This window comes from Hesperophylax consimilis, chromosome 4 (genome assembly GCF_061612785.1).
Source record: "Hesperophylax consimilis isolate HC1 chromosome 4, BYU_Hcon_1.0, whole genome shotgun sequence".
NCBI lineage: Eukaryota > Metazoa > Arthropoda > Insecta > Trichoptera > Limnephilidae > Hesperophylax > Hesperophylax consimilis.
The window spans coordinates 43,984,238-43,998,926 of NC_142839.1; the positions used below are offsets into that span (position 1 = coordinate 43,984,238).

A 14,689-nucleotide genomic window follows, 5' to 3' on the forward strand; every position below is an offset into this window, starting at 1 on the left:
TTCAATAGACCAACTTGGAAAAGAATAATCGCATAATTATACAACAACACAACCTTTGAAAGAAGTACCTGTATGTAATCTGCGACATAAATCAACTATCTAGCGATGCAGTCTTTTGATTATTTTATAGACCGTCAGTAGCCGGCAGCATGCGCAAGAACCCAAAAACACCTATATCGACTAAATGTTTTGAGTTTTGACACACATTTAGTTTGACATTTGTATGTATGGTTTTTGTCTGTGGTCGATATCCGCATTATCGTATCGGCATTTCACCCGCAACGGCTTGTGATGGGCTTGTGTTTGTATGTAATTAAACCAACCTTCAGTTTTAAACTGGTTAATATTCAAACAACTCATACTTTTGCCGCACAGATTTAAATTTGAAAGATAATTACAAGTTATCTCACTTATAATTCACATAAAGCACTCCAGTCGCATAACCTAGTGGAAAATGAATACTTGTTTCGCCGATGACATATGCATCGAAGGTGAGAATGTTTACATTTCAATCATCTCATTAGAGTAGAGATTCTTCTGATTTATTTTCCAGATTTACCGAAATTGCAGTTTTAACGAAACCCTCAAAAATACAGCACCTCTAGCAATGTCTATTTTTGGTCACCTGAAATAATTTGTTACTCATGTTCTTTGAATGGAATAAATCATGAAGTCTTTTGGTCAGCACTTATTAATTCATTTATTTTCCTGCTAAAACGGAAAATTGTACAACTTTTTGAAATTAGGTTGTAATTTGTTTTCCCACATATTATGTGGGAATTGTATAGAATATAGAAACTGCAGCCTGATAGTGGATTTAAGTGGGAATTCACTAGTTTCAATAAAAAGGGTAAATAAACAGGAAATAGGGACTTTCCTCAATTTGTTTTAAATCGCTATATCTTCGAAAATAAATACTCAGCATACCCCCCAAGCTATAAAAGTACTAAACGAAAATCGAATATTATTTGAAATGCAACTCAATTAAACTTGTAATATGTTTATTACGGTCCGCCTATCGATATTAGCCCATACCCGCTTTCTTTAAATACGCCCGACATCTCTCGCTCGCTTGCACATAGGAGTTGAGTGGATGCGCGGAACAGAGATAGAGATTCGAATCGGGTTTGAGTTTTTGATTTTCACGATCATAAAAGCCCTCATTCCGAGAATTGAATTATTACAATAACAAATAATATACTATCCTTTTGTTTAAATACTGAAATAAACGAGCACGAAAATAAATATAAAAAGAAGACTTGCGTTATGATTCAATAATTATGTACATATAGTTGGGAACTTTACAATGAGATTGGTATATAATATTCATATAAAAATTCCGTCTTTTCTGGCATTGAAAAGAGGCCCACACAAAAGGTAGAACTACCCTTCCCGGCAGAAGTGTGTTAATACTCATATTTTAAAAACACTTTTTATCACATAGATAGTAATGAAAAGTAAGTATTTTAGTTTCCGGAAATGGACATTAATGCATTTTAGCCATTAAGTTAAAAAAAACGGATAATTTGACATTTTTTCTTGTTTTGACTGTTAGTTTTAGAATAGTTTTTTTGGGATGTAGATTTTAAAATTTATTTTAACCCAAAATAAGAACTTATTTTAGGATCATTGGTTTATATTTTGGCTTGAATAAGAGAAGAAAAAACACTAACCTTAATCTTTAGCATCAACATCTAACAATGGCCGAGTGCTGCCTATGTGAAAAAAATAATTTGAATTTGAACTATTAAAATGCATTACATATTAGAGTTTTTATCTATTAAGAGTGCGTATTAACCGTGTCCCTATTTTCTGTATATTTACCAAAAAAAGAATTACTCCAACTACTTTGAAGTTATAGAGAACTTTATAGAGTTATAGAGAAATGCGGTTACTCGTTGAAAGGAATCATCCCCACCCTTCAGGTGTCAAGTAAACAGTATTTTATTACATAGTTCTAATGTAACGGCAGCAGTAGCAGCAGCAGGTAGTGAAACGTAAAACCTTTTTCTTCTTCTTAGTAACAGAAGACAGTAGTTGCTCCCAGACAGTACCTAATCTAAATTATTTCCATTGTTTCAGATTATTCCTCAACCATTATTGAGGTATGTTTATTTGATTTGGTAAAATTTTAGAATGGCTGGACACGCTCTGTAATATTTGTCATTAGGATCTACGAGAATCATGTTGATGCTGTAACCAGAATCTGAAGGGAACATATATTATCTTTTGGATCCGAGTCTTGAATATACCCAGGCCGTACAAAATAATGATTATTTATAATAATTTAGTTAGACAAATTATTTATTTATCTGTGATGTTATAATTTCTTTTACAGAATAAAAATGGCTCCAACACGTGTTTCCAAGCTCAAGTTAATAAAAAATCACCAAATAATTCGCCGAGAGCAAAGAAACATGCTCTTCAAAACAGTGAAGGTAACTTCTTTTTCTTGCATTTTTTTATTTGAAGATCTAATCTATAAACCGAAACCATCCGTTTCCTTGTTCTAATTTCTACTCTATAATCGCTAACGTTACCTAATAATGAACATAATAATACCTAATAATGAACATCTTGGCTGACTGAATATGCATGACGGTATTTAACAAATATAAATTAAATATGGAAATCGATAGAAAAATGTATTTTTGTTAGATAGGAGAGCTGCACATTTTCAGTACAAGTTTAATGCCGCGAAAGAATCATTTTTTTAAATGTTCACGAGGGACAAAAACCACTCTAGGGATATACGCTCGTTTGCTTGCTTATGTACTGGGAATAGTTCTTTCACGGTATTGACATTAACCGAGTACAAGCAGCCTATTGGTCAATTTGAAAGTTTTGTCAACTACCGTTTGAATTGTTCTTCCTATGAGAAAGTCCGCAATCCATCTATGCGGGGTTGGATGGATCCCATACCATAGTAACTTCCCGACAAGCGCCCAGTGCCAGACCCTATCAAAGGCTTTGGAGATATCCGACCTGATGGTTTAAATTTCTCCAAAACGTTCCAAGTTCTGCCCCCACATATGTGTCACATACCGACATACCCGAGCAGATCGCCATACAATCGGTTTTGACGAAACCCATATTGCCGATCGCTTAGGATGTTGTTATTCTCCACGTATATACCTTTGAGATCTTGGAAGTGATGGCCATGGCGGTAATTGGAAGGATCGGAGCGGTCCCCCTTCTTAGGGATTGGGTGGACGATTGCCCTTTTCCAAAGATCTGGCACCTTTCCACTTTTGAATGAGAGTTTAAATAATTTTGAGAGCACAGGAGTTAATTCTGCAGAACACCTCTTAAGGACCAGGGAAGGTATTCTGTCTTGCCCGCTGGCTTTGTCGATTTTCAACTCGTTCAAGACATGGAGAACCTCCTCGTTTCGAATCTTTGGTTCCTTCATGTGTAAACCACAGTGCGGAATTGAAGGGGGATTCTCTCCGTTATCTTGAAGAGTCAAGTTTTCTGCGAAAATTTTGCCTAATAACAATACTGCTTTCTCGCAGACCGAGTATAGCCAGCCAGCCATCGGGCTTGGTCAGAGGTGGAAAAGTGGTTCTGCACAAATTTCTCCCAATTGAATAGTTTACCAGAAAGAACCCTCTCCCACCTCGCGTGCACAGATTGATGGGTCTTCTGAGCTAAATCAGACCGCACTCTAAGGAAAGGCGCTGAAGAATGACTTGCCTTGCTTTCCTCTTTACATGATTGTCAGGTCGACTGTTAACGGAGGATGGGACAGAGGTGGATATCAAGCAGTGGTCAGAGGATCCTAAAGGCGCTGTAAATTCCCCTCCTTTCTCTGGTTAGAAACAGATCGAGCAAGTTGGCTCGATGTGATGGGACGTCAGGTATTTTGGTTGGATAGCATACGAGTTGGCTTAATCCATGGATAAGATTAAAGGATTCCGCCAATCTACCTGGCTCATCGGCTCATTCGCTGTATTTAACTTGCATAGACAATATTGTCTTCTACTGAATCTTAACATTGCACAATAAGGAAAAATATTATGCCTTAAAAAATTATGTATATTCATATATATCAACAAATGCCGATTCTGAATATATACATCTCATTATACAGGTGTCCTGGGGTAAAGTGCGCTAACTTCGGGGGTATGGATGTAATGCGCAATTGAATGAAATTATTAATGGTGTTTTTAATATTTTCTCACTCTTTGTGCTATAATGGAATTGATTGAATTATTTCAGTTGAGGAGCCCCTCAGGAAGAAGAAGAAGTTGTCGAAGGGGGCCGATACGGCGGCGGTGATTTTGAACAGTGCGGCACACAACAGCCCGGTAGCCATTTTGAATAAAATCATTCAAAATCTAAATTATCGAATCGTTTCCCAATCCGGCCCCTCCCACTGCGCAAACTTTACAATATCTGTACAGGTTTGTGCTATTATGCTATTATAATATTCAACTTTTCATTAACCTCATGTTCGCCAGCGTATCCTTAAGGATACTATTGAAAACTTCACTTACACTCACCTGACATTGTAGATCTCCATCTCATTTTAATTTCGTAATCACAGTTTTGTATTGGAAATCAAAGCCTTGATTAGGAAATTGGGTAAAGAAACACCCCCACTTGTGTGTTCTGTCCCTGCAACAATACAGATGTGTTGGTTATCCATTAAGTGGTTCTCTATATGGTTCTCTTCATACCCTATTTGTATGCCTCCCAAATGATACAAAACAGGAAGGAATCATGTTGGTGGTACGAAACCCGAATGTACTGTGATAACTATATCTACTTGACAACCCGTCTTGTGGCAGGTGAATGGACAGCATTTCACAGGCACGGGATCCAGCAAGAAGGCGGCTAAAGCTGCGGCGGCCTACAAGGCGTTGACCGCCATGAAGCACCCCGTGACGGAGAGCATCCCTCCCTGCGACTTTGCCAGCGACGAAGACCTGTCTTCTTCCTCTTTCACCAAAGATGGGAAAAATTTCGAAGGTACTTAGTTTTGTTTTCTGTAATAATTACTGCATGCCGTGTAATTTGATGTTTTAATTGATTTTGTAGTATCCACGTTATTTAAAGATCCAACGTAGTTTTGCCACGTTTTTAAATTAGATTCTGTATAGTAGTCATCCAACATATTGTATAGGGAATTAATCGTGTGTCCTCGCCACTGGCACTCGGAAGGTTGAAGATTAACTATTTCCAATTGAAGTTCTGCTGCTTCAGAACAGCAAATTAAATAAAATATAATACATATCTGTGTCTTATTGCTAAAAGTAATCACACCAGGATAATACAATACTGTCTTGTCCCAGCTCTGGACCCATTGTTCTAGTGTGAACATAAGTGTGGAGGTCAAGACAATGAATCAAGACATTGTCCCAGAGATAGACGGGCAAGCTATCTCTGTCTTACCCCCACCACCGCGCCCAGAGCGCATTTTGACAAGACAATAGCCAGTCACTCTGCGCATATGTATCTCGGCGCTCGGAGATTTTGGCTAAACAATGTCGCGTAAATGGAACACTACGATACATGTACGCGTTTGAACTACGGTAGAATTGTTGTATTTTCCCATTGTTCTGCCCTGTGAGGTTGAGACCGTTCATGGAGAGGGACAGGACAGTATTGTATTGTCCCGGCATGCTTATCCTATAATAAATTATGAGTTTACTTATTATTTCAGATTCTTTAGTAAATTGTGGTGATTCCGCAAACAATGCCATTAGTGCTGCTCCTCTGGTTGTGAAAAGTGCTAGTTTAGTTGCTTCTAAAAGTCCCATCAATATTATTTATGAGTCGTATCCCGACGCCATCTTCCACTGCACGTCGGTGGAGCTTGGCACCGACAGCGATAACCGGCGCTACAAAGTCATTTGCGAAATAAGCGCCCAGAAGTTTGAGGGTCATGGTTAGTAACCGATGAACATTTTATTTATCTTGTCATATTGATGGTCATATTGAACAGCCAAATTATCTTAACCAACATTTTGGAATTTTACAAGAGAGAAAAAGAAGCTTTTGTATTTTTATAAAATAACATACATTTTTTAAACTTTCCGTAAATGCGTTAAAGTGTATTTAACCAAAAGTATCGGCTAAGGTATTTTGGCAGTTAATCATTGAAATGTCATTCATAAGATCTCCCATATTGATATTGTACCGTTATTCATTTCATATAAGATTGCCAAATTTATCCATAAATGTTTGCTTATCTATGCTTAAATCAAGCTTACAGAAACTATGTATAACCTTTTTTCATTAACTTATCTTATCTTTATTGTTTTTGTTTTTGATTTACTTACTATGAAATGAACTTTCACATTGGGAATGATATAGTGACGCTGTTATTTTATAGGATCGAGCAAAAAGAGTGCCAAACTCGGCGCCTGCAAATCAGCCATAGCCGCCCTCGGCAATCCTAACGGCCATAATAATGCCCGGACAGAAAACAGTCTTCCCAAATACTCCCCCAACATCATCCCTCCCATCTCTTCGGGCTTGCCACAGACCCTGGCGGACCTGATCTCCAAGTAAGTGCTGGATTATAGCCGAGGATTTGAAGTCACGAATGCTCTTATTATGATGTTTCAATAATTGGGATTCATCCAAAGAAAGGGTATTCTATTAGTCAGATTTCCTTTATATTGTCGAGGTTTATTTGGCCTGCTCTGGTACATGATGATTGTTGTGACCAATTGAGATAAGCTTAACCGCTTCTGTGCCAAGAGCGAGTTAACTCGCATTCTTGGCCTGCTGTGCACAGCTACACTTCTACCTACTGGCATTTAAAAGGTTAATAAACTCCTTACTGTAATTTCCCAAAATATGTTTTAATCAGAAATTTGTCATTTTTTAAAATATCTTTTTGGGAGATATGATTTCAGATTTTCAAGGCCAAAAGTTTTATCATTGATAATTTAACCCATTGTATCGCTATGTCTTAAACTCCAACTACTGTTGGGTCTGAAGTATGTTGGCTCAAAAACGATCATGCAGGTGACATCTGGGTTTCAAATTGTAATTGCCAATCACTCTTTACATAATGAAGCATTGATTTCGTAGTGATGACAATAATAAGTGAGAAGTGTTTCCCTGATAATTACGAATTAAGTTTTGTTAGTAATCGGCCTCATAGTGGGCGAATGGTTCTAAAAAGGACAATCTTGCTAGAAAAACGCTTGGTGGATGGCACATTAACTCAAATATAATGATTCTTTTAAACTCAAAATATATTTTTTACATAACTTGATCCAATAAACAAGTAAATTTAAAAGTTATATCAGATTAGTACACCACCGCAGATTTAAAAATTTGGTACAAAATTAATTCAGATGTGAGGGCCACTTTTTTTTTTTACTTCGGAGGTCAATTGGTTAACCCAAAAATTAATCACAATAATCTTTTGTGTGGTTCATTTTTCTTAGGATAGGCGGAGCTTTTCAGCCTTTATGAACTGCACGCCACTGATATAGGCGATACCATCGATATGGTGACCGGATAAATCATCAAAATGATAATTCATCACATCTTTAAAAAGTTATTTAAAGTTATGGAAAGTGATGAAACAAATCTTTATTAACTGGGTTAAGTGGGTTAGGTTAAGTTTAAATGTTTTTTTCTTTGTTTCTAATGATTTTATATCACTTTTTAAAAGTGTGTTAAATTGTCATGGAACCCATCGATATATATATCAACTCCAGATGTGATGTGTCTTACAAGTTGATTAATCATTAATTCCCACCAATGATTCATTTCATAACAAAATTCCCCTTCTGATTTCGTTGTCTCGCTTCGAAAGCTTAATACATCTCGGGGGACAAATTTGCTCCTTGCAGACCAACAAGAGGTAAAAAGCAATGCTTGCGATCTTTTGATAAATGTTTTCATTACTCAGTTTTTTGGGAACCAATAATTTTGCTTTTTGTGTCATTTTCAACATCCATGACAAGGCGTGTTGTTTAGACTTTGTTGGTCGATGGGCGATACAGATCAGTTGTAGCGCCAAACGCAACAGTAGTATAGTAATTTTCAATTTTGTACTGAGTCAACAATTGTCTCAAACAAATAAACGATTGCCTAACTCCGGCTTCCATTAAGTTACGTGACTGAGCTTATCACTTAAAGTTACACAGAATATGTAGATATGTCATGTCTCTGGTGGAGAAAATGAAGAGAACAGAGTAGACTGCTCCTTTCTCCTCATACTCCTAGAATCCTTCAGCCAATCTTACATAAGGAATTCGTTTAGTATGCACAACTCAGATTCCTTGACTATCTGAGACACACAAGCAATCAATCCATCAAACTTTGCATCATAAAACTCCATATCGTTTAGTCGTCAAGTGGTTATATTATTACAGTAATGCACTTTGGCATTGTAATTGTTTGCTTTTAGATTGGTGATCGATAAGTTCAACGACTTGTTGCAATCAGACCCCATCCACATAAGACGCAAGGTCTTGGCTGGTATTGTGATGACGTATGGGAATAACTACGAACATGTGGAAGTAAGCATGATTGTTTTATTCTTTCTTTTGGTATTTTCTTATTATTTGCTATTGTGGTTTGGTGTCTGTCTGCTTCTGATTCCTAACTGTTTTGGGAATAAGACTATGCTTGACAAATGGAATTGGAAATATGTGTAGCTGTATTAATGGTGTCCAAACGGTTGCAGGTTTTGACAGTGAGTAGTGGCACCAAGTGCGTGTCGGGAGATCGCCTCTCCACCAGTGGCCTGGTGGTGAATGACTGTCACGCGGAGGTGGTGTCACGGAGATGCTTCCAGGACTTCCTCTACGGCTGTCTAGAAGAAATTGCTGGTACTCCAGGTGACTCTTAAGATCTAATTTTAGATGGCATTGAGGGGAGAACTTGTTTATTTGGTTCATTCAATCATTGCTTTTTTAAAACTTTTCTTTTGCCATAGAATAAACTTACGGTTTTTCGTCAACGAAAGGTAAGCTAAAAATATTTTGCTTTTAGCTTATCTCTAAGACATATAATTCAATGATAATACATACTAATTTGAAGGGATTTTGTGATCTGTATGTTTTTATAGAGCAAAGGTTGTTTACATTTTTCTACCAGATGGTAATTTTATCCCGGATTAAACAGTCCAGTTGACAGGTCATATGTAAAAATCAGACTACTTATTTCGTACTTATTAATATTAACTTGGTGATGAAATAAAAAAGCATACATTAATTAAGTTAGAAAACTTGTATGTAATAATATATGGTTGTCGCAGACGGTGTAGTGGGTGATTCCAATCCACTACGGCCGGCCGCGGGGGGCGGCTACCAACTGAAAGAGTCTTACCGCTTCCATCTGTACATCAGCACAGCGCCCTGCGGGGACGCTCGCATCTTCTCTCCACACGAAGAGGCCTGCCTGCCGCCTGACCGCCATCCCAACAGGTTTGTAATACATTATATGTTAGTTGGCCACGTACAGGTTACAAAATGAGAAATCCTACTGCTTCCACTTCTGTCTCTAATAGTGTAATACATATATGTTTGTGTTTTGGTCTACAGACAAGCGAGGGGACAACTGCGGACAAAGATCGAGTCGGGTGAAGGAACCATCCCTGTGAAGAGCAGTGGGGGCATTCAGACCTGGGACGGCGTTCTACTGGTTGGTATTTGCATTTCCTTGCTTAAAGTCATTCTTATTCTGTGGTTTCATAATACATACATAGTATTATCTTCATTTCTTCCATTTTAAGTATCACACTGGTAGTGTAGAATTGACGTTGAATTGAGTTTTTAGCTACTATGAATCTAACTGTTGTGTGTGTGTGTGTTTTGCATCAGGGGGAGCGTCTGCTAACCATGTCCTGCTCCGACAAGGTGTGTCGTTGGAACGTGCTGGGCGTGCAGGGCGCTCTGCTCTCACTCTTCCTGCCGCCCCTCTACCTGCAGAGCATCGTGCTGGGCTCCCTGCTGCACCCGCACCACCTCAATCGGTAAGTGCGATTTCACTCAAGGTATCAGGAGGTCTAGAACCTCAGCCTTAACCTTTCAACGCAATCTATCCCACCACTGGGATAGCCGTCGATTTATCACATACCCGACAGCCGCGTCGAGCAGGTTAAATTTGTCAACATTGACGCGAAATAGGTTTTATATCAAATTTTCGTTGATTAGCCCACACCTGCTGCTAGCATGATAGCCAATTGCCAATCACAGTTGACATTGACTTACAATATGGCTACTTTATCGAGTCGATAAACATTGTCAAAAGTTTTTTACGTTAATTATTTATAAACTAATAAGACAAGGTTATATTGTATTAATATTTCGGGTGACTAATTATTTGTTATCCTTTATGCTATGCATAAAACCTTGTCTTATAAACATTAGTTTATCATTAAAAAATAATAATATTTGACAAGTCAAAAATATTTCATCAATAAATGAAGATATAATATGTCTCGACGCCATCTAGTGAGAAATTTAGCACTAACAAAGCCTTTCCTACAAAAATAAAGTTGGTTATTTACAGGTGGAAAAAATATAATAAGCAGTAATTGTTGTTTGAGGTACTAGTACATATTGAATCATTTGGCGGGTTGGAAATAAGCCGACGTAGCTCAGTGGTTACAGAGCACCTGACCGGACATCAGAAGGCACGGGTTCAATTCCCGTTGGCGGCATTTATTTTTACTCTGGAGATATTTTCAATTTGTATTAATATTTCGGGCGACTAATTATTGCTTATAGTTATTTTTTAGTTTTTTACGTAATAATCAAAATTGTAGGCCGTTCTTTAACCTTTCTAACGCGTTAATTTGCTCCGTTTTATCTGTACCCGTACGCGGTACATATTTTCAAATACCTATGTACGCAATTAAATGTCAAATTATAGCATTCTGGCATGATTTATTGGACTGTATAGACGGAACAGATTATTCTCCACAATATGAAAACAAATACTCGTGTGTCAACACTCTTAGATGTTTATAAAAACAAAAACATAAAAAATAAAAACAAAAAATAACACATCTGCCCTGATGATGGACACTGCAATGCTGTCCGAAACGTTGGCTAAAGAAGGAGTTAGCGCAACACGGCATAACACCCCAAAAACAAATAACAAAAATACTTTTGGCCGTGAAAATCTTAAATCATATTTAAAAACATAAAATTTCATACAAAGAGTATCTTTTGAATGTGGTCCCGCCATTCACTCGGCGTGTGTGTACTTAGGCCACTGCGTTGATAGACACAAGTGGGACACCATGATCACTTATCATTTTTAGTTATGAAAACTTTTTCTCAAACTCTTTTCTTTAAACTCAACACTTAAAAATAACACATAAATTTTATATCACTTAATAAATATTGTTTTTTATTAAAGCACTTTAGAGGAATCTCTGTTCTTCACATTTTTTTGGAACTATGGTAAACTTTAAAACAGGTTTCGATACATAAAGACACACCACATTCTTTACATACGTATCTCGTTAACTGCATTTTTTTATTTTTCAATCGGCATACATGACATTGTCTGCCCGGTTTTTTTATTTTGTCGGTTGATGGAATCAATTCGGCCATATGCTTAGTGGCATATTTAGGCAAAACCAGAAACGGGTTGAGGTGGGCTGATGTATTAGGCTCTGGTATTTGAGAAATCTCTGGTTTATATTTCTCAACTAGTTGCATAATAACCGCCAATTGAAAATCTTCTAGAGATTTTTTTATACCTGTCACTTGGGTGTACAAAATAAATGAATTCAATAAAATAAATGAATTCAATAAATTCAATAAGTATAGTATGTGAAAAAATACTTTTTATACCATTTTATGGTCTTCCTCATACAGGATAAACTGCTCAGCATCATGTCGCTTTTGTCAACAGCTCCCATAGATTTATTGTAATCAATGACACAGGCGGGCTCGCGAATGTGTTGCTTAGTTTGGTGATTTATTTTACTGGTTTCCTTAAATGAGTTATCGTGCGAGGTAGTTAGCATATGTATATCCCTTTTATCACACCATTTTAATGCTAAAAGGGGACCGCGGCTTTTTGACTCAAATTCGCCTTTTTTCAGTTTTATAAATTTTGGCATTTCCTTTCGGTTCTTTTTTACCGTCCCACAGGCATTAGTTTTTTTCGAATGCAAAAAATTGAATAACTTTGGACTTGAGTACCAATTGTCACACCACAAATTGTGCCCTTTGCCAAAATAATCTGTTAGGAGTGTAGTAACAATAACGCCGGTTATTCCTAAGTTTTGTTCATCTGTAATTTCCGTGCCTTCTCCATAGTAAATTATGAAATCTAGAATGTATCCAGTTTTCACATCACACAAAACAAAAATTTTGATTCCAAAGCGATGTCGTTTTGATGGAATATACTGCTTAAAAATAAGCCTACCCTTGAAAACAATGATACTTTAATCTATACATAGGTCTTCATAAGGTATCACAGACTCCTTAAATAAATAGTGTTCGGGTGTGATTTAAAATTAACCTTATTTTATTAAGACGATCTATAGGAAGCGAATTTGAGTCACAGAAATGTAAATTTTGCAACAACAATTGATATCGGTCTCTACTCATGATCTGGCCAAAAATAGGGGAACTTAGAAATATATTTGTACTCCAATACTCTTCAATAGTCAAGTGTTCGTTTCTTGTCATAAGCATGGTTATTGCAAAAAATAGATACATTTCTTCAATACTTGTGTCCTTCCTCTTATGAATTCGTGACTTTGCACCAAATTCCTTTGAAATGAGAAGAAAAGTATGGTAGTCGTTTGTTTCTCCAACAATTTCATTCGTAATCGAGCGATTCAAAAAATGTTCAAAAAAATCACTTTCTGTTGAATTTTTGTTAAATTGTACAGAATCGCCGGATTGAAAATCATCAAATTCGTGTAATATTGGAATATGAGGTCCAGACACCCAGGAGTTTAGCACTTCTTCACTTACAGACTCTTTTGCAAATTCATCCTCAGACATTTCATAATCAGAATCCAAAATATTCAATATGTTTTCAATTTCATCATCTTCCAAACTATGTGCCATTGTTTATCCACAAAATCAAATGAAAAACTAAAAACTTTTTGTGAACGTTTCCTAATAATTTTTCAAATAGTATATAAAACACGAAAATAACACGCACTTTAGTAATATATATAACAAAATATATTAAAATTAATAAACTATATACATAGTAAAGTCAACAACTCAGTTTTGTAACACCATAAAACGTAAAAAGATACGCGCAATCGGCACAATATGGTCACTCGTGGATACAGTAAAATTAAATTTGTTAGACGAAACACAAGAAATCAAAAAAAAAATATTGATTTCTGAAGTGAAGAAATTAATTTGAATTTTTCGTAATAATTTAATCTTACAGCAGAACACAGAATGTTATCGGCGCAGATTCCACAAATCAACTCGGTGCGTTCGTCCGAGTTGATTTGTGGTTGTTGATTTAAATCTGTTGATAAAATTGTAAACTAAAAGGCGCAAAGAGGCGCACTTGATTATCGATCTTTTTTTATGTTTCCGTATCAACTGTTGATACAGCCGCGTGTGAGTATGGAATTTTTGCCGTAACAACAGTTGATACGGCCACGTGCAAAGAATTAATGAACTGAGACAGATTTGAACTTGGGGAAACGGAGTCATGGAGTTCGAGTACTGGATTTCGTAAGCCAAAATCGAGATGTTTTTTAGTTTTAAATTCAACTACTTTTAATTGAAGAATGCAATAGTAAAATATCAGCATCTCCTCACTATTGGTTTTTGCAGTGTACCAACGTGTCAAAATTCAACATTTGCCATACTCAATTCACATTTTCTGTGTTTTGTATGACCCGATCCGCATTTTTGAAGTTATGATTTCAAATGTTAGATTAAAACTGAACTGCCATACATAATTTTATAATATATTCATGGTAAACCATAACTAAACATAAGTAATAAAATCAGAATAATAATATATAAATTTTATTGTCTACCGGTTTCGGTACCTCCGTACCATCATCAGAACAGTTATAAAAAAATGTTTAGTCTTAAACCTATTCCATTGCTGTCAGCCCAATTCTACGTATGTTACCCATTAGTTCACTTATCCCACATCCCCCTCCCCCACATCACTCCCACAACTGACGCACTCTCCCACTCTTGTATACTTTCTCTTTCTTTTTTGATAATATGTGTACTTCTGTATTTAATAACGTAATTTTTATAACTGTCCTGATAATGGTACGGATGTAACAAAACCGGAAGACAATAAAGTGACTTAACCTCTCGGATAAAGACTATTATTTACTTTGTGTTCCTTTGCGAACTGTCAAAACGTGAAAATTTTTGTGATATTTACGAGTTTTGTTAAAAGCTTCATAACTCACGTTTTGGGAAACGTAGCCTCATTCTAAAAAATGTTTTGGAAAGATTATGAAATTCACTATCGTATTGTATTGTAATACGTAAATATTTGCGTTTCTAAATATACATTTTCTGAAAACGTCAAAAATATGTAAAAATCGCTGACCATTATTTCAAAGCTGTGAAAAATGTACTTTTTCTGAGTATCATAAAGAAATAACACTTTATATATTGAAGAAATATAATTAAAAACTATTAGTCACCTCAAAATATTAACCGTCCAAACTAAAATATTTTTAATAAATTATTTAGAAATGCAATAAATTATGAACGAACAAGATGACAGATCCAATCGACTT

At 36.3% G+C, this 14,689-nt stretch overlaps 1 protein-coding gene across 2 annotated transcripts in view; it reads left to right on the forward strand.

The window, feature by feature from the left end:
- The first annotated feature begins 275 nt into the window (after window positions 1-275).
- The window catches only part of Adar (Adenosine deaminase acting on RNA), a 78,652-nt gene continuing 64,238 nt past the window's right edge, over window positions 276-14,689 (forward strand). The window contains exons 1-12 of one of the 2 annotated variants that reach the window (XM_089630998.1): window positions 276-491; window positions 2,083-2,105; window positions 2,339-2,438; window positions 4,222-4,406; window positions 4,794-4,974; window positions 5,669-5,893; window positions 6,341-6,515; window positions 8,381-8,492; window positions 8,660-8,813; window positions 9,233-9,401; window positions 9,519-9,618; window positions 9,798-9,949. In XM_089630998.1, coding sequence (XP_089487124.1) covers window positions 455-491; window positions 2,083-2,105; window positions 2,339-2,438; window positions 4,222-4,406; window positions 4,794-4,974; window positions 5,669-5,893; window positions 6,341-6,515; window positions 8,381-8,492; window positions 8,660-8,813; window positions 9,233-9,401; window positions 9,519-9,618; window positions 9,798-9,949 — 1,613 coding nt within the window. In that variant the 5' untranslated portion in view covers window positions 276-454. The remainder of the gene's footprint in view (window positions 492-2,082; window positions 2,106-2,338; window positions 2,439-4,221; window positions 4,407-4,793; window positions 4,975-5,668; window positions 5,894-6,340; window positions 6,516-8,380; window positions 8,493-8,659; window positions 8,814-9,232; window positions 9,402-9,518; window positions 9,619-9,797; window positions 9,950-14,689) is intronic. The other variant, XM_089630999.1, reaches the window with a different exon arrangement.